Source organism: Mchenga conophoros, linkage group LG4, assembly GCF_057382185.1.
Source record: "Mchenga conophoros isolate Kocher_MC1m ecotype Shallow Benthic linkage group LG4, M_conophoros_male_GT1.1, whole genome shotgun sequence".
Lineage (NCBI taxonomy): Eukaryota > Metazoa > Chordata > Actinopteri > Cichliformes > Cichlidae > Mchenga > Mchenga conophoros.
The window spans coordinates 34,620,534-34,642,160 of NC_140529.1; the positions used below are offsets into that span (position 1 = coordinate 34,620,534).

The 21,627-nt window shown below is 42.3% G+C and overlaps 1 protein-coding gene across 1 annotated transcript in view; it reads left to right on the forward strand.

The window, feature by feature from the left end:
- The first annotated feature begins 4,750 nt into the window (after positions 1–4,750).
- The window catches only part of syt3 (synaptotagmin III), a 41,287-nt gene continuing 24,410 nt past the window's right edge, over positions 4,751–21,627 (forward strand). Inside the window, exons 1-3 of the mRNA XM_085272034.1 lie at positions 4,751–5,221; positions 13,068–13,375; positions 15,390–15,798. Of these exons, the coding sequence (XP_085128160.1) occupies positions 15,654–15,798 (145 nt within the window). The 5' untranslated portion in view covers positions 4,751–5,221; positions 13,068–13,375; positions 15,390–15,653. The remainder of the gene's footprint in view (positions 5,222–13,067; positions 13,376–15,389; positions 15,799–21,627) is intronic.

A 21,627-nucleotide genomic window follows, 5' to 3' on the forward strand; every position in this document is an offset into this window, starting at 1 on the left:
GGTATAGAAGGGGAGGCTAATCCCTATAAACATACTCCTCCATATAAATTTGCACATTCTAGAGGAAAAATCAGAAATCAGATTTTTCTGATTTCCTGTTTTAATCTACAAGAAATACTGACCAATCACCTTTGAGCAGTCTGAAAACCATCGGCCATCATCTGACGAGCTTTTGAAAGTGCACTGTTAGGAAGTCTTGAATACCATTATCCACTATCTAGATATTGTGGCTTCAATTGGCCATTACTTCCAGAGACAAATCAGAAGAAAAGCCAATGGGTTTCTAAATTGGATAGACCCTGAGGTTTGTGTCGGAGTGTTAACCGCTCCGAATGAGTCACACCAGTCAGTGCTCAGATTATAAAAATCTCTTGGCTTTTCAAGGCCGGAATTAATCTTGGCTGCAGTTATCCCAATGGGTAATCATGGATCTCTGCACAGAATCTGCTGACTATTCATGTCAGCGAGAGTTTTTTGCCCTCTAACGGCACAACTGGGAGTGAAGGATTGAAAAAGCAGATACAGAGAAGACTAGAAGGAGAAGAGCAGAAGGAAGGGTGTGACCATATCTACAAATCCTGAGAGGACAGAGCCTGTCTCCACTGATTTACACAAGTGAGGTAACAGAGGTAATAAATTAAAGTCTTTGGTTGAAGTTACTCAACACACGTGATGCATGTGAGTTTGAGGTGATTTAAGGAACCTTAGATTTGGGGAGTTACGTCATCAAGTCTCAGTCTTTATCAGCAAAAAAACCCCTTTATTTGAAAAGCTGAAGAGTATCTTTATTTCTCAGATTTACTTGTAGTCCATGTAGCTAAATCATAGATTTTCTTTGTAACCGAGCCCAGAGAAATGTCAGCCCATAGTTTGACTCACTTTATTTTGACAACTGAAAGATACCAATTTTAGTCTCTGCGAGCTACACCTCTCGAAAGTTAGAGGCAACTCCAAGTGATGATTCATAGCAGAAACTACTTGCGAGTATTCCGCTTTGGGAATTAGAAATTTCTTGTAAGGCAAAGTCTTCTATTAGTAAAAAGAAGATTATTAATCTAAAAGCAAAGCTACAAACTAACCTCACCCACAAATTACATCATATTAAATAAAAATATTAATATTTTTTTTTTTAAAAATTTAAGTCCTATTTAATCAGATTCATAACCCACATTCCAAACAAATTATTTTACCCTGCCCTATATTGTTTTTTTTTAATGGCTTAGGGTTATTGTAAGGAATTAGGAATACAAGCCTTACAAGGTTAATAAATCTTTCAAACAGGGCTCTTTTTACTCATCACAGCAGAAGTTACCAACAGTGGCAAAAAATCTGAAGGGGGCAAAAATTAGCATGCACACCTTGATCTCATGTTTTCATCACTAATGACTGGAAAAGGACCGGATAAACACCCTAAATACCCTGGAGACAGTTTTCCCGGAATCGATGTAATCTGTACTCTTTCATGGCGAAAACAAACATCAGATGTTGGGCTTTTTTGTCCAGAAGGAAGAAAGCTTACGTTTACAGACTCGCCTTTTATTTATTGGTCCTAAAATGCCACCAAGCACAGAGTGAAACACTGTCTTCAGGATGAAATCTGAAACCAAAGGCGCTTAGTGTTACTGTTGCTGAAGCTACAAGATATATGTCTGAAATGGGCATTCCCTAGTCTGAGGAAGAAGCACAAGAATTGTTTACTGTTGCTTATATTTCTAAGACAAGTGAGAAGTTTAGTATACTCTTGTATACTAAACCCTAAGGCCTAAAAATTGAACCTGCAATCCCACGATTGCACTTCAGGAGCTGCGTGAGATCCTTAATTAATAACGGCATGAGCTCCATAGACTGTAACATCCCTCACTACCAGTTAAGATACAGCAAAACATCTAATATCATTTATCACAGGAAACTGCCAAACCTGCTTGTATCAACAAAATTTCTGCAGACTAAAGACTTGAGAAGTATTTTGTACATAGCCAGCGTCATAAACTATTCGTCCACACTATTCCTCAACAATCCATTTACCCTTATTTTCTTTTAGGTTTGGAAATCAAACTCTAACACTTTTTGCAGCTTTGTTATTTACGTTAGTCTTAAAACATATTTGAATTTGGACTCAGACACATTTCGCACCATTGAGTTGACACCAACGGTTTTAGTCACTCTTAATCTCTTCATGGCTCTTCTCCCCTCCAGCCTTTTCTCGGTCTACTTTCTTTAGTACGTGTGCACGTGCTATTACATACATGCACGCTAAGTGCCTTGGAGTGTGCATGTGTGAATCGAGTGCCTTAGAGTGTTTTGTGTGCACATGGAGGAGTGGATAATTTGTTCCACATAAGAGCGATATTATAATGCCAGCACTCGTTTTAGGGGGAACAAGATTTCTGGTCTGACAGTGGCAGCTGCCTCCAGCTGAGCTCTCAATCCATTTGTTGTTTAACTTTCACTCTCTCTCGCCTCTCCTCTGTTTTTGTCCTGTTTCCCCCTCTATGTGTTCCTGTCCTCTTCTGTTGTGCGTCTCAGCCTCTCTCTGTGCTCTGCTTTGACAGTTAACAGAGGTCACTGTTTACTCTCATTTATCAGTCAATCATCGCCCGCTGCAGGGTTCCAAACACAGCTATTTTTCCATCATCTGTCCATCTTTTTTCATCACTGCTTCCAGAAGGATGATGAACACAGTGTAATATAATTATAAGGTGTTAATTTGTTAAACTATGTGTGGCAAATACTCTTTTTAATATTATTTCCCGCCTAACTCTGAGAACATTCCTGCTTAATCTTCTCGGAATACATAAATGCTGTCAGGGTTTTATTATTTTTGTCAGCGTGACAAGTTATTAAAAATTGTGCTGGGAATAAATGTGGTCTGTGAAATAATATCACTTTGTCCGTTTGGATAAGTTGTAAGATCATGTTGAGTTATGGGATTTTATTGTTTTGCCATTGTGATCACTAAACGTTCTGCAGGAGCATTAGTCCTGAATTAATGTGATTTTTTTTTTATAGACGTGGATTCCAAATGTTTTTTTTCCAAATCTATGTCTTGATCTTTGCTCCCCATTAGCAAAATAAAAAGCCCAAGATCAAATTTGGATTCACTTAAGCCAGCCTAATTCAAATAACACCCCCACCATCACTGCCACCCCTTCCCCTTCTATCTCCCTCTTAGACCCATCTGAAGTCCGTGATTAGCATTTTTATGAATAAATAACAGTTTGATCTGTGCTATTTTTATTTTTTTAAGAGCTTGCATTTAGAATAGTTTTTGAGCCAAATGCATGTAGAATTTCCATACCCAAGTTTCTAACAAGGCCTAGATGTTCGCTTGTGCTGTGTGGCCCATTAGGTGTTGTTTGGGCACACTCTGGGAGAATGATTAATTCATCAGTGTGCCGTCTTTAAATATGAAGATGCTTGCTTCTGTCCCGACAACAGAACTCACAGTAGGAGGCCTTTCTTTTTGGACTGAAAAAGATTAATGCGCAGGCTTCCTGCTAACTATAAATATTAGCGGTTACTAATTATGCTGTGAAGTTAAACTATAGGCAAGATTTTAATGAGAAACATCCGCAGTGACTGGAAGAATACAGAAAAAACCAACAGATACCATGCACAGTGCGGAGACAGTAATGACTGGCGATATGGTCTGAAAAACACACATGGAGAACAAGTACAAAAGTGCGCGCTGTTCGCCGTGTTCATTTGACACGGCAGCAGGCCCATATGCTGTGAACATCTTGAGGGGCAGAGGGTTGACTTGCCTTACATAACTGTTAAAGTTAGCACCATCTCAACAGGAAGAAGAGAAGAAACCCTAATCTAGGGGTTTACACACTACTTTCCAATTATTGTTTTTCAGATAGATTTGATTTTTGTTGATGGAAGCGATACGATACAGAATGTGACATCTGGATATCAAAACTACTTCCCTATTACGTCCTCTCGCTGCTTGATGTGCAAATTCAATTATAACTGAATTACAGCTTTTCTCATTTTGTTGGGTCGACCACTCTGGGAATATGTCAAGGGCCCCTGAAGGCACCCTGGGAGACACCACTTTAAAAGCAACCCCTCTCGTACAATGCCTAAACCTGTTCCCGGCTGACCGTGGTGAGTCCTCATTATCCTGCTCGTGATGTTATCATAAAACAGAGAAATATTTTTATGTGCATATACGAGGCCTGCAGGAATATCATAATCTAATCATGACTCCAATAAGCCTATGTCTCATTCTAACTAGATCATGTCCTCTGTATACTTCAACTGCTCTTCTCATGCTGCACACACATAACACACACACACACCAGCCAGGTCCCTTTTTTTGGCTCAGAGCCGAACAACATTGACCCTCTATCCCATCTCTGCTCTCCACCACCTGACATCCTAGCAACACCTCCTCTTCACACTACCCTATCCCCACCTCTACTCCCACCGTTTCTTCCTCTCATCCCACTGATGTTGCCATAAAAAAACGGCAACATTTTATGTGGCCCCCAACCCACTCACCACCAGCACTACATCACCTCTCCAGGGGCATCTGCGGGAGTATCATTATCTAATCATAGCTCTAATAAGTCCAAACAAGATCCTGGGTGCTTCCATGTACCCTGCAGGCTCAGAGAGGCCAGTACCCTCCACACCATTTATAGACCCCCTCCATCCCTGCTTCCCACCAATACACACACACACTCCGGTACCCACAGGCCACTTCTCTCTCTCTTTTCCTCTACACGCCCCACATACATCAGTATGTCTTTAGCACTGGCTGGGCTGTACAGGCAGAGAGAGAGAAGAGACAGAGTATTAGTATTCAGAGCACAGTGAGGAAAAAAAGGAGAGGGAGCGAGCAAGCAGCAGAGAGAAAGAGAGAGAGAGTGAGAGGGAGGGGATAGTGAAATAGAGAGGAGGAAAAAACACAAGGAGGGGGAAAATATAAGAGAAGAACACAGGAAACGGGAGGGAAAAGAGGGGAGGGGAGATATATCATATTGTTCATTTCTTTCTCTTAGTCTGCCATCCCGGTTGCGCGGCTTACTGCTCGGTGCCGTCTTGGAGAGGAAAAGAGAGTGTGAGAGAGAGAGCGAGAGAGAGGAGGGGTGGACAGAGCGAAAGAGGGCGGAATGCCCCTTTACAGGCGTCGCATCTGACTAGAACAGCGGAGAATCTCGTAATTCGGAAATTGGTCAGATAGGAGGACACTGCTTTCTGCAACACCAAGGTAGGGAGACCTTCCCTTTTGTTGCCCCCTTTCAGGCAGCATGCATGCGGGTCTGTGATATCCGCGATGTATGCTTTATTCGCGTCATATCTCCTTTGATCCTGCATCCCGCACCGTGCTCTGCTGAATGTGCCCTAAATCTCGCAGCATGTGTCTGTTTTCCATGAATATTTAATGTAGATTATTTGTGCATCACTCTGGCTCTTCTGTATTGCATTCTGCCATTGCATATTCGAGCCTATAGTGGGATGCATGCTGTGTGGAGGCAGTCTATAAGGTAACGGAGGCTGGTCTAGCCCATATGACAGATACCAGTGTCACAAGTGTATTAATGGCAGCTATCCTCACAGACGACAGTGATTAAACTTTTTTTTTTCCACGAGAACGACATGAGGTATGAGGCGAACAGACAGAGGGGTGCGCGCGCGAGCACGCAGAAAACACACAAGACAGGTTGACGTGCGTAAGACGTGCGTAATCCCCCTTCCACCCACACCCACACCCCAACCAGCCTACCCCACTCCCCCTCACCACCATCAAAGACACAGTTTCCTTCCCACCACAGAGAACCATATTTATGCAAATGGTCAAAAAAAGGAGAGAAAAAAACAGCCGCTGAGACACACTGACTCACCACTCTTACATGGTGCTAGGTGAAAAATGAAGTGAAGGCGGCCCGTTGTCTGTGTGTGTGTGTGTGTGTGTGTGTGTGTGTGTGTGTGTGTGTGTGTGTGATTACACTCCCTGTCTGTAAATAGGTCCCGCTCTGCAGCTCCACGGGCTGTGCAAGAGACAGGAAGAACAGTACCAGTATCCCACGGTTCCTGGCTGGCCACTTGCTCTCTATTTCCTGTCCCATGTTATAGATAATTTAAACACTTGCAGCTCCAACAGGCCCAGAGTGGCAGAAAGCTGTGAAAACCTCAACAGAAACCCTGATATGTGTGAATGGAGGATAGAAATAAGTGGGGATGAAAGGAGACACTGCCTTTTTTGAAAGCGAAGGGGTGTTTGGTTGAATGTTTATTGAGATATATGGTCTTTAGCTGATATTAACACTCACCCACCTCATGTTATTTATTTGCTGAGAGGGTGTCCAGGAGCTATTATAGGACTGGCTAAATTGGAACAACCTCGAGGCTGAGGCTGAGCAAAGCTATTACCTCTAGTCAATAGACATTAATATCCCCATGCTCAATCTCGGCCTCATACAGCGCCAAGTCTGTCCCCGTGAAACCGCTCCACTGGAGTAACCAAAAAGATGTGTTGTAGTAGCCCTATCTGTTTACCCTTGTGCATCAATCCGTCACAGCCGAGTGAGCAAAGAGGAGCGATGATAGCATTGTCTCAGGCAGACATCGCTGTGGCCTCAAAAGGAAGTGATGCAAAACAGAAAGGAGGATATGCCGGCACTGGTGGAGAGAGGTCATGACCTCAGTGCATCAGGCATACTCCTGACGAATAGGGAATGATCTGAGGATACAAGAGTACATCGATTTGAGGTGGTATAAAACATGATACAGCCCAGCAGGGTAGAGCGCAGCTGATAGCATCAAAGTCCAGAATAGAGAGGATAGGGTCACGGGGCCAAGATGCCAGTCTACGGAGTACGGCTGACTTGAAATGAGAGAAAAAAAAGTTAATGTGAAAACTGCCAAAACATCAGAAGTGTGAAATTCACTTAAACACTTAACCGAATTAGCAGACTTTCAAAACAAAAACATAAACAAAACCTTTCAGGCAAAAACGAGAGGTTCAATTAGAGATGACTTCCAGGTACAGATGAAAACAAAAGAAGGCGCGTGGCAGCAGATAGAAAGACTTGAAAGCACGTTCAATGAGATCCGCCTGAAACATCCTATTAGGTATAACCAATGGATTAGTCTCCTTTGTCTACAGAAGCATTATGTTCTGACATAAAAAGGCTCTGACTGGTCTCAGTTTTGCAATTATGAAGGTGTTCAGTTTTACCTCCATGAAAATAGTTTGACATTTTAGCAATAAACAGTAATTCTGTTTAGACCAACCTTAAGAGAGAAAGGAGCTGAATAGGAGGAAAAGAGGGTTTTATGATCTTACACCGCCTCAGACTGTGGGGTGAACTGAGAAATTAAATTCCAGAAAAAAAAAACAACCAAAAACTCAAGGTAATACTACAACTGCTGTTTCCACTGCTGATGATATCGATCCAGGTGCCTTTGAACTGGAAAAACGAAAATTGTAGAAGACCCACATGTGATGTATTTCATTCAGCACACAGACAAATATATTATTATGCTAAATGACCATATTGGGTTGCAAAAGATCACAGGTTTGTGGTAAGCATCTGAATGTCTTCTGCTTCTTATTCAGCAGACAGCAGCGACTCACATGTCTTATCACTGTAATTCCCGAACCCGGCTGAGGTGTGTGATTCTTCCTTCAGAGGCAGATTCCACATACAGATTTCAGCTTTCACTCCCGCTCTCCAACATGATCCTTGTTACTGAAAAACCTGCCCCCTGGGTTTTTATCAAATTCACATTCGCCACACTCAAGGATTTCTGTTTTGTTTGTAGCAGCTGTCGGTGGAATTTCTGAGCGAGGGAGGAAAAACCACTGTAATTCTTGTGTGAGGGAGGTGCTGCGCTAAAAAATAAGAAATCCAATTCCCCCCCCCCCCCCCCCCCCAAAAAAAAAAGAAAAAGAGAAAAATATAGAGAGAGTGCATTCAATATTAGATAAATATTTATTACACTATGCCCCAGCCATATGAAATGGGAGTAGTGCTGGGTTGGTTTGTTTTTTTGGTGCTTTTACTCAGACTTTGGATGTGGTTTCTCTTTATAGTTTGGATATTTTATGCACCTGAGAGGAGCCCCCAAATCTGTCCTTACTGTGCAAATGTAAGAAATCCCTTCATTAAAAGGGGATGCAAATATAAATGCCTCATCTGCTTTATCACCTGTAAGTCGCAATGAGGATGTAAAGGCTGCAATGAGCCTTTAAAAATGAGTAATTTATCCTAAGTGATTAACGGGAGGGGGCAGCCAGGGGTTTGGCATCTTGGTGAAGGACACCTGTGTAGCTTTGAACTTGCAGTCTCTTTCGTACTGATACAGCCCTGAATTTGGGTTTACATCCATTAAAGCTACTAACCGGTGTCTGGTGCGACTGGCCCTTTTTTCCTGGACAGATTTAGCTCATGATCTGATTGGCTTGCTTCATCTCATCCAGCTCCCATCTCCTTCCCGTTAACGTGATTTGGCAAGACTGATTGCTTTTTTTTCTCCGTGGAGTGATTACGCTGTGACCTTGCGCTGCGTCCTGTCTCCTCTGCCCAGTCGGACAGTGACCTTACTGGTCGACTGGTCTGTGTTGTGGCGTATTCGTTCCCTGTGTGTATTGATCCCAGGCAGAACAGCAGTCAATGGAGCGTCTGTGGGAGGCTTAGTGTTGCTCTGTACAGTAAAGTAGTAGGGCGCATTTCTGGGCATGCTGCTATCTCAGTTGAATGCTCCATCACCATGTTTCTAAAGGCATATTCATCGGCGAATAACCATCTTCTGTAAATATTTTGCTTGTAGTAAATTGCATCGCCCAAAACCTTGATTACCATTGTTGCTGTGTCACCCTCGCCGCCAGCTTCCTGTTTTTTTTCCCTGCCCTTCTCTGCTCCAATTTTTTCCCCTCCCTCTTTATCTGTCTCGCCTCCAATTTAATGTCAGCATCTCTCTTATCCCTCTCTCGCCGTCTCCCTATTCCACTGTCTCTTGCTATACAATCGTTCTTTCTGTCTGTCTCCTCCATTTCTTTTTTGCCTCTCCCTCTTGATGCTTTCACTGGCATTTGAGGCGTACAGTTTTGTGCCAGACAGCCATTTCTCAGATTGAGATATCCCAGGTTTTAAGTCACTCAGACAGATTTGCTATCTTAATGGGCGAGAGTAAGGGTGGGGTTGTTGGAGGAGGGCTTGTGTTGCTTTTTGATTTGCCAATTTTGGATTAATTTCTGTAATAGGTTGCGGTGAGATGGAAAGATAAATGGAATCTGCATTAACTGAGTTTCCTGCACTGATAAAACAATCTTGCTTGCATTATCAGCATAAATCTAACAAAACAGTGCGTGCACAATCAGCTTTCTTGCATGGAAAAAAACATATTTGCAAGTAAAATCAAATTTTCATATTCATCTGGTCATTTTTTAAAAGCGATATCTACTTAACTTTAAAAGTTTCAATTGTTTATTTTTAATTAAAACAAGTGAAATTCGATGCTGGTAGTAACACGGTTTTTGGCAGTAACATGCATCTAATTATCTTTTCAAATTAATGAAGATAATTAGTGAAATTCAAATGGGATAACTTCTCATTACTTTTTGACTTTTGAAGAGCAGTGAGTCACTGTTGACAGAGATCATGGCATGGCATTACTTCCCAGCTCTTTTAATGATAAGAGCACCATCCCTTTGATCACACGAGTCCATGCTGACACTGGGATTGAGATCAATCCAGCAACCCACTGCACTCAAGGTGTCACAGCCTCTCTAATCTAACATGAAAGTAAATATAACTCAACCTGGGCAAGTGAACTGTAAATATCCACATCCATCCACAATCTTTGCCACTGCAAATTCCCAAATGCCCCCCAGAAAGGCTACAATATTAACAGGAAACTGCAGACTATAGAAAAAAAGCAGGTGTTGGTATAATGTATCCAGATGTCTACTGAGCTTAGTATAAAGTCCTTCTAGAAGCACATCTTGCCACTCGGCAGCCATTCTGGCAATGCCTCGAGAGAGGCTCGATATTAATGTTGATGGTTATTGAGATATCAGCAAGGCCTGGGGAACATTTAACCAGACAACCCGATATCACACCAAAACTTGTAATAGACACACAAGTCCGCTGTGTGTATTTCATGCTTTGCCTCTCCAAAACATGAAGTGGACATGTATACAAAAGTTTTATTACCAGCACGAGGACATAGCGAAATATCTCCCTTTGCTGTTACTGCAACTTCCTGCAACTTCTGCATGCAAATCTTTTTCACGCTTTTTAGAATCAAAGCGTGAAATAGACACACTGGACCGGCGTAGCTATTACACGTTTTGCTGTAATACTGGGTTTACCCAGATGAGAAAAGCCTTGAGCTCCAGGGAGATCATCCAATACACACTAAGCTATGTTTGTTCAACTCGCAGCAGAGACATGGAGAACTATAAAAACTGCCACGGTCAAAGTCCAAACTTTCTGAGCCAGTCCCTGCGACAAATCCTCTCCGTCTGATGGCAAAACAAGGCAGACAGAGCAACGTCCCAAGCAAGAAGAGATCCTTAAAAAGCCAGCAACCAACATCAATAATGGACCTGAACACAAAATGAAAATGAAAAAGCGCACCGCCACAAAAGACCTGGTGTCGGGACCTCATCGCAGACATCAAAGTGACAGGACTAAGAGGGGAATGGGTAGTAAAGGCAGGGTTAGTCAGGATGAGGGCCTAACTAACTTTAACTGGAATATACAAATTACATGCAAAGGCTCAAAGGTCTAATTTATTAAGGGCTCAATCCAGAGTACTAAAGTCAACAGCATCAGTGTTCATTCTTTGGGTACGCTAAATAAATTCTAATGCTAATTCACATTTTGGATGTAGGTAGCAAAAAAAAAACCCTGAAATTACACTTTCCTACACATTTACTAATTAACCACATACTGATATAATGATTAGATAATCCGATAACACAAATCTGAGATAGTCATGAACCTCTACAGTGCAAATATGTCACAACAACGACACAGCTGGTTCATTTTTTCCCCCAGTTTAGCTGTTGACTGGTTCTGAGGGGGCAGCAGCATCTTTTCCTTTACTGATTTCTACTTTAGATTTCTGCTTGGGATTCTTTGAGTGCTATGATTTCCTTTTATAATGCATAAAAGTGTAACTAACGTGCATCATTTTTCCTGCTACAAACTGCCCGACACAGCTTCTCAAAAAGCTATGATGCTTTTTTGCTGTTGAAAGAAAGATTCCAGATGGGGTAAAATATCTCCATCTCCTCCAGCTTTGTGATTGTACTGAACAGAGAAACTTGAACAGCATTGTGTTTGCGGCCTGAAAAGCCTGCACTTGAACAGATTAGCTGGGCTTAAATAAATTGATCACTTCGACAGGGCACCTATTTGCTCATTTCTAACTCCACAACTGTATTTTGGCTGTACTAGAGTAGCTTTGCATGACTCACTCCTCAAGCTCCTCCCCCATAAAGGCAACTTTCTTATAAGCCATCTTACTCCTGAGTGGCTGTCTCTCGCAAACAGAAGATTTGAAAAGTGGGTGATTTGGGGGCTTCTCTCCCCATAGCAAAGGCCATGTGCCTACGATGGCCATATTGAAAATATCCACTCTCATTTAGTTTATACACAGAAGAGGCAAAGAAGAGAGCGCTGGCAGGGTGCAGTGGGTGAAGACGAGTATCAGGGGGGTGATTTGTGACAGAAGTATAGCAGCAAGAGTGAAAGGGAAGGTTTACAAGATGTTAGTGAGACAAAAAGACAGGAGGCAGAGATGTAGGTTGCAGAGTTGAACATGCTAAGATTTCACTGGAAGTGACCAGAAAGGACAGGATTAGAAATGACTATGTCAGAGGGAAAGATTATGTCGAGCGCTTTGGAGACAAAGTTAGAGAGGGAAGGCTGAGATGGTTTGGACATGTGCACAGAAGAGATAGTGGACAAAGGATGCTGAATAGAGAGATGCCAGGCAGGCGAAAAAGAGGAAGAGGCTTGTGGATGTGATGAAGAAGGAAATGCAGAGGGTTGATGTGACAAAGGAGAATGGCAGGATTAGGGTGAGATGGAAGCAGATGATTCATTGTGGTGACGCCTAAAAAAAGAAGAAGAAGAGAAGTGTCAGAAACTGAGCGCCTCAAGTAATAGTGAAGAAAACCATGACCGGTTTTCTTTAAGAGGAAAAAATTAACAAAATAAGATATTGGGGTTTAGTCAAGATACAGTTACAATGTTATAGTTCATGATACTAATTTAACCCTGTTCCTCTTCTTTTCCTAAGATTAATTTTTTTTAGTGTATAGACTGACCGACTTTCATTATGTGACTGAGAGCAAACAAGACAGGGGAAGTGTGTTTCTGTCTTCAAGCAGAGGGACAGAAAACTTGAAAGGGTTTGGAAGCATTTCTTGTTTCTGATCTTGTTCGGAGTGAAATATGTCTTTGCCTAATGCAGTGATTGATGGAAGGCTGGGAGACAGATGGACACATAAGGAGCACTTTGCTAGGGAGGTGCCACTCAGTGCACAAAGACTGACGCTGACATTTCACAGAACAACATACATCAAATGATCAATAGTCCTTCCCCTGTCTGACGAGGTACCTTGCTTGAGAAATAGGGCCGCTGCTTTGCAAGGACAAAACAGCTCAGTGGAAAAGTGAGCTGACCTCTCACCACGAACATTGTTTTGCCAGTGATTTATTTTCCGACCACACCACTTGTACAAGATAAGGTTTTTGGCCAGGACATGTTCAATACTGGTGGTTTTTGGAGCAAATCTGTAATATCAGACACAAGTTTGCACACGTTCTTTGGTCAGAGTCCCTGGAGACTCAGACACTGTGAGAAACTGGAGTTTGGGCACTGACCTGTTTTTATTTTGACAGAATGAGATCGGAATTAAAGGCAGCATGCTAAAGAAGGCCTGTTTCCTTTGAATGAAAGGCTCATGAGCAAACACTTAAGAGAGTCAGACTTAATGCATCTAATTATATCTCAATCTGATGTTTGTGGGATTTTTGAGTCCCCTGTTGTCTTCATTCACCTTACTGATTGATTGATTCCTAATGTTCTTCCAGGTTCTGTTGAAAAAGATCTCCACGACTGACAGTGACATCCAGTCCACGCTGATGTGCTGGCAAGGCCAAGGATCCCAATGCATTCCACCAATTCCTGCTGGAGCTAGATGACTAAGAGCTCAGCACAACAGGCTCCCATTTCTGATCTTGGAAACATTAGGAAAATAACAAGATAAAGGTTATGCATGCACTGCAGGCATAACTCCACGCTCCTCAGCCAAATCTGTTTGCAAAGAAAATTTCACACGTAGTGTCTCCACACGGGCTTGCAACATGGCCCACAACCTGAAGAGCTGAGTTCAATAAAGGTAAAACACATAAGTAATATCTTTAATTTAGATTTTTCTTTCAGTTTGACTTTTGGTACACAATTTTTAATCTATGAAAGAAAAGAAAAAAAAGCCAGAAACCAGGCGCACTCTCTTAAAGTGTTTGTGGTTTCAGTATATTTATCTTTTAGAGACTCACTGGAAGAGAGCTCACAATTATCTGAATTACTCTGTAATTACAGTAAAAAGTGTTTTAGTTTGAAACATGACATACGTTTCCAAAATGACTGACCCACTGGTCAGTTTTCGACAACAAACTAATCACGGTTTCCCCAGGAGATAATTGACAGCAAGGCCCTGTGCAATTAAGGGCGCACCATATTGAGTGAAGGATCCGGCATTATTCAAAGGCTCCTGTTTAAGGGATAGGAAATAAAACTCGCTCTATTTAGTTCTCTATAAAATACACAGTTTTAGCTGTATATTGTTGCTCATAATTTAATTTCTTCATTTCACCAAGTGGTGTGTAAATGCACAGCCATCCATCCACTGTCTAATCTTAATCAGTTTTTATTTTATTTATATTGCACCAGATCACAACAACAGTCACGTTAAGGTGCGTTGAGGCTTAAACTTACTGTAAATTGATTAGTTTTAATTTTGCTATAGTCATCTCAAGGTGTTTTATGTTAAAACGTGAAAGAGCACACACTTGACGACAGTGGGGATGAAGAACTCCCTTGTTAACATTGATAACACTGTGTCTTTTCAGATGTGCAGGCTGCCAGTTCCATAGGCATTAATGCACCATCATACATCAGAGATGCAGGTTTTTGAATTGAGCACCGAAAACAAGCCACATGGTCCCTCTGCCCTTCTGTCTGGAAGACGCAATGTCTGTGTTTTCCACTAACAATTGAAAATTTTGATTTGTCTGACCACAGAAGAGTTTTCCAGTTTCCTCAGTCCATCTCAAATAAGCTTCCAGTGAAGACGGGGGTGATCTTCAGTACATGATGGAGCTTTAACCTCCAGTTGTGAATCACTCAGTAACTTGTGTTAGCAGACAGGGATTTCCACGACAGGATCATACCTGTTTTGAATGCAGTGCCACTTGAGGCTCCGAAAGTCACGGGCATCCCTTTGCACACTGAATCTTTTGATGATATTGTATACTGTAGGTGATGGCATTGTCAAAGTCTTCACAATCTTACATTGAGAAATATCATTCTGAGGTTGTTCTACAATTGTAGATCCAGGTTTTTTACAAACTGGTGAGCTTCTGTCCATCTTTACTTTTGAGACACTCTAGCTCTCTTAGATGCTCTTTTTATGCCCAGTCATGTTTCTCATCTGTTGCTAATTAACCTAATTAGTTGCTAAATGTTCCTCCAGCAGCATCCTTTTGGTTTGACGTTGACAATAATTGCATCATAATGCTTTTATTTACATTTTACATGCCATCCCAACTTTTTTGAAACCGGTGTAATAGAAACACAAGGTTAAACTTAGGGTTGACTTAAGAGTTTAATTCATTAATATAGTTGCATATACATTAACATGTCATTTAACATGTCATTTAACCTTGTGGTGCCTTTATTTGCCCAAGAGCCTTCTGCTGCCATGTGCTTAGAGGAGGTGGGAGGATGAAATTTGAGCAATGTGTCCTGCCTGTAGGAGCGTTCAAGAAAGTCCACACATGTAAATGTTACGTTTTTGTGTGCAAGTTTTGTCTACCAGATGAAAAAAAATCATCAACAGTCCTCATCAGCACGACCAGCAACTAAATACTTAATCACACATCAGAAATTTTAGTTTTGCCCTCAACAAGATCAAATTTTCTCACCCTTTCTTCAGTTTTCTCTAATCAGTCTTCATAGTGTATGCTAAAGCAATATTATAGAGCCAACCATCTATCAGGGAGTTGCTGATGGTTCTGGCATTCATGTTCACACTTAATGGCTAAGGTGACCAGTCTGCCAGAAACTTGATTTGTCTCCTTTTATGTCCTCACATCTCAGGTCTCCACTTTCTCTCATTTTATCTCTTTCAGGGAAAGTGAGAGGGGCGGGTGCTGCTCACTCATTCATGGGCACATCAGTCTGGCCTCTGCGATCCAGCCTGCAGAGCCCCTCGTGTTCTTGCTTTATCACAGCTGTCCCCTCAACTTCCTCTGCCTAATCGCTCTCAGCTCGCACCTTGTAAAAGGTGGACAGCCCAAAACTGTGCTTACCCAAGCGCCGTCCGATAGGTGAGGGCGGCGAGGGCTGCGCTGTCATTGGCTGACTGCTGGTGAGAGTGCGATGCGGATTGGAGGATGTCAGGGGACTGGGATGAAGACCTGTGTAAGAAGGCGCTGGTGTTGGTGGAGGAGCTGTGCTTCAACACGAGGGGTTACAGCCAGAACGAACGCTGCCAGGAGTTCATCTTCCTGAGGAGGGGCAACAGGCCGATAGATACAGGTAACACACACACCTGGTGCTTCTTACAAACAGTGATTCAATAAAAGATGGATGTAACGTGCGTGTTTGCAAAGTGAAGTCAACGTGGAAATGACTTAAACCTACATGCTCTGGAAAAAAGAGAGAGAAAAAAGGCCCTCAGTTCCCTTCATCAGTGACCTCAATAAACACTTTTTGGATAACCTTATGTGCTCAACCACAAGTTCCACTTACTAAAATTATAAGAGAAGGATTAACCAGAGTATCCAGAGCAGTCAGTGCTGTGTGTTGTGTACTCAGATCCACCCCTTATTTGTCAAAGCAACACAGGAGCAATACTGGAAACCCTTAACACGAATGTGACTCCTCTAACCAGTGGATAACACCACAGCGGCGTTTAAATACAATCTATGCTTATGAATCAAGTTTGGCAGTTCATTGGTGTTTTAATGCTATTTTTCTTTTGTTTTAAACTTATAATTATTTCTATAAAACCTCAGTGAAATCTGCCTTATTCTGGGAACAGACTACATGAAATGAGCCTGATCATGCAGAAGATATAAGGTGTCACTTGGTAACAAAGTGGTTGTCATGTTGTGTATGCAGTCTTTTTTCCCTCTTTTTTTTGCAACAGTAAATAGGCTGATATTTATGTAGAGCTTTTCTGCTTTTCTGATCAGTGTGAACTGCTCTAATACTAAACGGAGGCTTTTAAGGTCTTGGTTCCCTCAATTCTGCAAGCTTGACCGATATAAGCACAGAGATCTCAGTCAGCAGTCAGGAACTTTCTTTCTCTGCAATTTATTGATTTTTCAAGATTCTCCCCTTTTTTTTTTTTAAATTTTGTGTTTTACAAAAATTGCCAGTTAAGCCTACTGCTTCCTGCTTTATGCCAAGTTCAGTCTACACAATACCAGCATGATTACAGCCAAATCTGGAAGGTGTTGGTTAGGAGCTGACTTTGGAAATGAAATTGTTTATTGTTGCACTACAGTTGATTGAAAACCAAAGTTGAATCTGGGAACCCTGTGTTAGGGTTAGGGATGTTGGCATGTTAGTATGTCTTTGAGTCCTCAAAGGTTCTCGAATTTCACAAAGAGAGATCTGCCAGCAACTGTAAACATTACAGAGCAAAAGAGGAGTGATGTTGCTTTTGTAGCTTAGGGGGGCTGTGAAATCGCGAGCTAGTGCCTCCTTCCTGATGACGTCAAACACACTGTGAATGACAGAATGATTGATCAGGGAGCCACCTATGCTCTGTCTTGTCCTTCAGTCAGAAAAGAGGAAGATTTTATTACTCTATAATGGCCCGATCTGACATAGCGACCAGAAATTAGGTAGCCTGTGCTCAGCATTAAAGCAACACCTTATTCAAGAAATACCCTTGAAGTATCAAAGACTCATCAAACCCTGCAGTTTGTAATTTACTCCTTCACGCAGAGCAGGAACAGCCTGATTTGAATCAGTTTAAATGTACTGCGAAGAAAATGAGCTTTCACCGTGGACAAAGTAGCAAAACTTTCCAAACATCTGCAGCAGAATAAATAACCCTTATGCTGCGCGTCCATATGCTCAGTAGATTTCAAAAACTCACAATCTTAGCAAAATATGCCTAAATATCCAGAGACTTGCCATGGCTGATCTGTATGTTTTGATGCTTTTTTTCTCACCCGCCATGAAAACAAACTAAAGTCAGCTTTGATTTTCAATTTAATCTTTTCACAAGGACCACAGTGGCTGGACTCTCTCTGAAGGGAGGAAAATGTGAACTTAGCAGACACCTTTCAAGCCTACAGCGAAGGGAATGGTGATACTATAAAAAGATTTGGGGTATTGCTTTAAGGAACTGCTCTTTTTAATATAGACATGATTGAAGGTTTAAGTATTCCATTATGGACCAAATGAAGTTTTACACCAAAGGCCTTCTTCTAAAACTGGAACTCTTTTTTGTAGGTTTTGTCCCGAAAGAGGTAAGAGCAAAAGATTCTTTTTTAGTACTGACTTGTCACAGTGACTTTAAGGTATGATGAGGCAAAATGTTAAGAAGAGTGCTCACATTTAAGGATGGTTAGAGGTACTGTGCACTCACAACAACAGACCATGAAATATTCACGTTCTCGACTGAAGTGGCTAAGGTACAAGTCCATCCCATTTCTTTTATGATCCCCAAAAGAGTCTCGGTAGAATTCTGTGATTGTTATCTCAGAGCTGGATTATAAGAATATATATATTTATATCATCACATCCTTTGCCAGAGTGAATAGGTACACCCTGCTGCACTGTGGATGAGATTATTGTGTGTAGGTTCTTAGTGAGCCATTTGGAAGTGCACTGTGCTGTTATGCAGATTAGCATGGATCTGTGGCTCAGTGTAGATTAGCCTGGATTGCCTGTGTGTTGCCTCCGGAGATTTGGATGGCTCTGAGAAGAAATGTCATGCCATGGTTTTAGGCGCTGGCCCCCACCGCTTACCAGCTGTGATTTTTCGGTGTTTGCTGATGGAAGTCTGCGGTCCCTCGGAGGATCGCGACCGCTGAAAGCTGTCAGTGAATGACTTGTAAGCAGCGGAGATGTGTTTGATGTGGAGCAATGTACGACTCCCAGTGGGCTTGCATCAGTCGCTGACTGACAGGAAGTCTCAGTCCCTCTTCACGGCGTACTACAGAGGCCTTCTACCCACACACCTACCCGCCTGCTGACTCGCTTTTTATGCTTTGTGGATTAGCGATGGATCTTTGGCAGGATCAGCGCTCAGGAAGTTACAGCGACTGCCCTAAAGAGAGACAAATGGAGGCGAGTGGCTTGGCCCCCGACAGTCCCTGCACACATTTGATCACAGCCACGTCTTATCAGCGCACCCTGATCTGCCAACTGCACACAACCTACTCCTCTAGCTCCTCGCTTTGTTTTTTTCCCCTCTCCAGATCAATACATTAACCTTTCTCATCCTCAAACTCCTCCCCTCTTTGGGTTTCGCTCTAAATCACTGTCAGCTTGTTTTCCCCAATCTCTCCTTTTCCCTTGCTCTCTCTCTCTCACACTCTCTTTGTATCATTTCCTGTGTGGTTTCGAGCCTTTCACACATGGTGTGGTAATTGTATCAGCTTTATCAACCCCCCACCCCCTCTTCTCTCTAGAAACAAAAAGGAAGAATTGACCCAGTCATCGTATATGTCTGTTGCAACATGCGCACCAATCTGTTTTTAAGCCTTTCTATGTTTGTAGCAGCCCTACATTTTTTTCCCACCCCTCATCACGGCTGTCTTTATTTCTCTTTTGCCTCATTCCTTTACCCCTCCCCCCCCCCCCCCTTCCAACATTTCTTCCTTCCTGTCTCCTGATCTCAGTTATCATGTTCTCTCGTGCTTTGCTTTTGCTTTTTTCCTTCCCCCCCATTCGTCGCTCCTCAATTCCCACCTCATCGTGTTCTCCACCACCGATCTATGTCCCTTCGCCTATCCTCCACCTCCACGGCCCCCCAATCATATCTTTTGAACAAGTGCTGATTAATGACATACAGGCTGATGAATAATTCACCAAAGAGAAGCTGAGGCAAAGCAGGGGGGAGACAGATAGAAGGTTGGGGTGACGAACAAAGAGAGTGAGAGAGAGCACGCAGAGGCAGACAGCATGGGGGAAAAAATGACAGCGAGGAAAGAGGGGTGTTTGAGGGGATTACATACGAGAGAGTGAAAGAGAACGTGAGGGAGGGCGGATGGAGACAGTAGGCGAACCAAGTTCCAGAAGATGTAGCCCTGGGCTGAAGGATTGGCTTCTGTTGTCTTGTTTTCATTCATTTGCTCTCAGTCTTGTTGTCAGCCGGTTACAGATAAAATGTAATTCTTCTTTGTTTGATTTAAAAGTGCTTATGTCTTTGTCATGCCCATAAAGGCACTCTGAAACAAAGTAAATTAAGACGAAAGGGAGGTTAAGGCCTTTGTGTGAGACTTGTGGAGGTTTGGAAAACATTTCCTTCTGTGGGTGAGACAAAGTTATAGTATGCAAAGGTCGTGCCTGGCCCGCCTGCGGACAGAAAAAACTCTTAATTGGTGACCTCGTGTTCTGGATGCAGCTCAAGAGGGCAAAAGGTAAAAAAATTTTTACTTATATGCCGCAAGGTGCAGAGGAGTACACAGTCTGGGAAATCTGAACGCTGTGTCTTACTTGGTCTGCTTACAGTGATTGAATATTCATGTTCAGGGCTCTGGGCCTGTAGTTCATTTTGATTCTGATTGGTCCATTTGTCATGAAAGTCGTCAGACCAAAAGATGCTATTTATAAAAAGACTTCAAATGGTCCGGGATAAGAATAAATACTCATTGTATATTCGGTCTATTTATTAATTAATATTCATATAATATTTATAAGGTATTTACAAATGTATTAATTTATAATGAATTTACAAGTCAGAGTGTCCAGCATGCGCACATGTGCCCACTCCTCAGCAGAAGTTATAAAGTTTCCCGGCCCAAGAGCTCTGTCAGCGGCTGCTGCTGCTGGAACTGTCCAGCAGTCTGGTGCTGAAATGGCTCTTTTTTTGTATTTTTTATTTTATTCTGCTCACTTTCTACATACGGATGAGTCATACTCCACCCTTCACCATCCCAAACACCCACATCCTCACCCTCACATATCCACACGCAGAAAACCCTCAACCCCACCCTCACTCCACAGTTACAATCCTCGAGCCATCACACATTAAAAAGCTCATAACCGTGAGGAAATGCAGGATGACACTGCATAGAGACATCACTGTCGGTGTTGGTGTTTTTTTAATTGCTACCCCCACCCAACCACCCCACCGCCTCCTCTCCTTCTCTAAGAACATCCACTCTGCCAGCGTTTGCCCTCATTTTAAGCTCAGGATTCAAATTTGGGATGTGAGCTTGAGGGGATGGCTGCATATTGCTATTTACGCCTACAGCAGGTTCCCTTTCCTGCCTCTGCCGCTCCGTGATGCGTGATTTGTAGATAATGTGGTGATGTTGGGAGCGATGTGCGTGCGTGTGTGCGCGTGTGGATTGTTCATCATGCAGTGGTTTATTGTTGATTTCTCAGACATATGTATGCGTAACATGTTAACGTGTAAAATACCAGATGCATGCTGATGAAGACGCTTTTTAAAAAAATGCCTCAGCAGCTATTGGATTACATTTGGTACACACAATCATGTTAGAATTGATCTCGTAAGCATACTCAAACCACTGCTAAACATAGACTGTATACAAAAATGTGCGCAACCACTGTGATGTTCAGTTGTGCATCCTTGGTCTGAGCATTTTGACCATCGCAGTCTTGTTTTTGGTAAACTGGACATGATAAGCGGATGCTGCATTTTACTAAGAAACTTGCAATGTTATGGGGAAATCCTGGCGAAACATGAAACCAGGTAACATTTTTTAGCCTTTTATGGGTGTATTTAGCTTTTGACTTCAGGAGCAATTAAAGCACTGACTAAGCTTACCTAACCCCAAATCAATAGAGCAAACAGACAAGTGTCCGTCCTCCTAACTCATTAAAATATAAAAACTTGTTATTAAACACATGCGCTGCTTGTCTCTACCTTGACTGTTACATTATTAGTATGACTGAAGTTTGCAGCTTGCACATAGGTCCAACAGAGATCACAGCATACCCTACTTTGCTGTTTTTGTTATTCCAATGGGGACCATACTGTACCAAATAAAGGTCATGGTGTATACAAATAGACTTGAAGTTTGCAAATGAGGCCATAAACTCCTGAAAAAAAGAGAGAATGAGGGAGCTTTTCATAATAAGGACTTTTTCCACATAGTTTTTCTCCAAGCAGAGGATTTGGCCTTTTGCAGGTTTAAGGTACTTCCAAGCTGG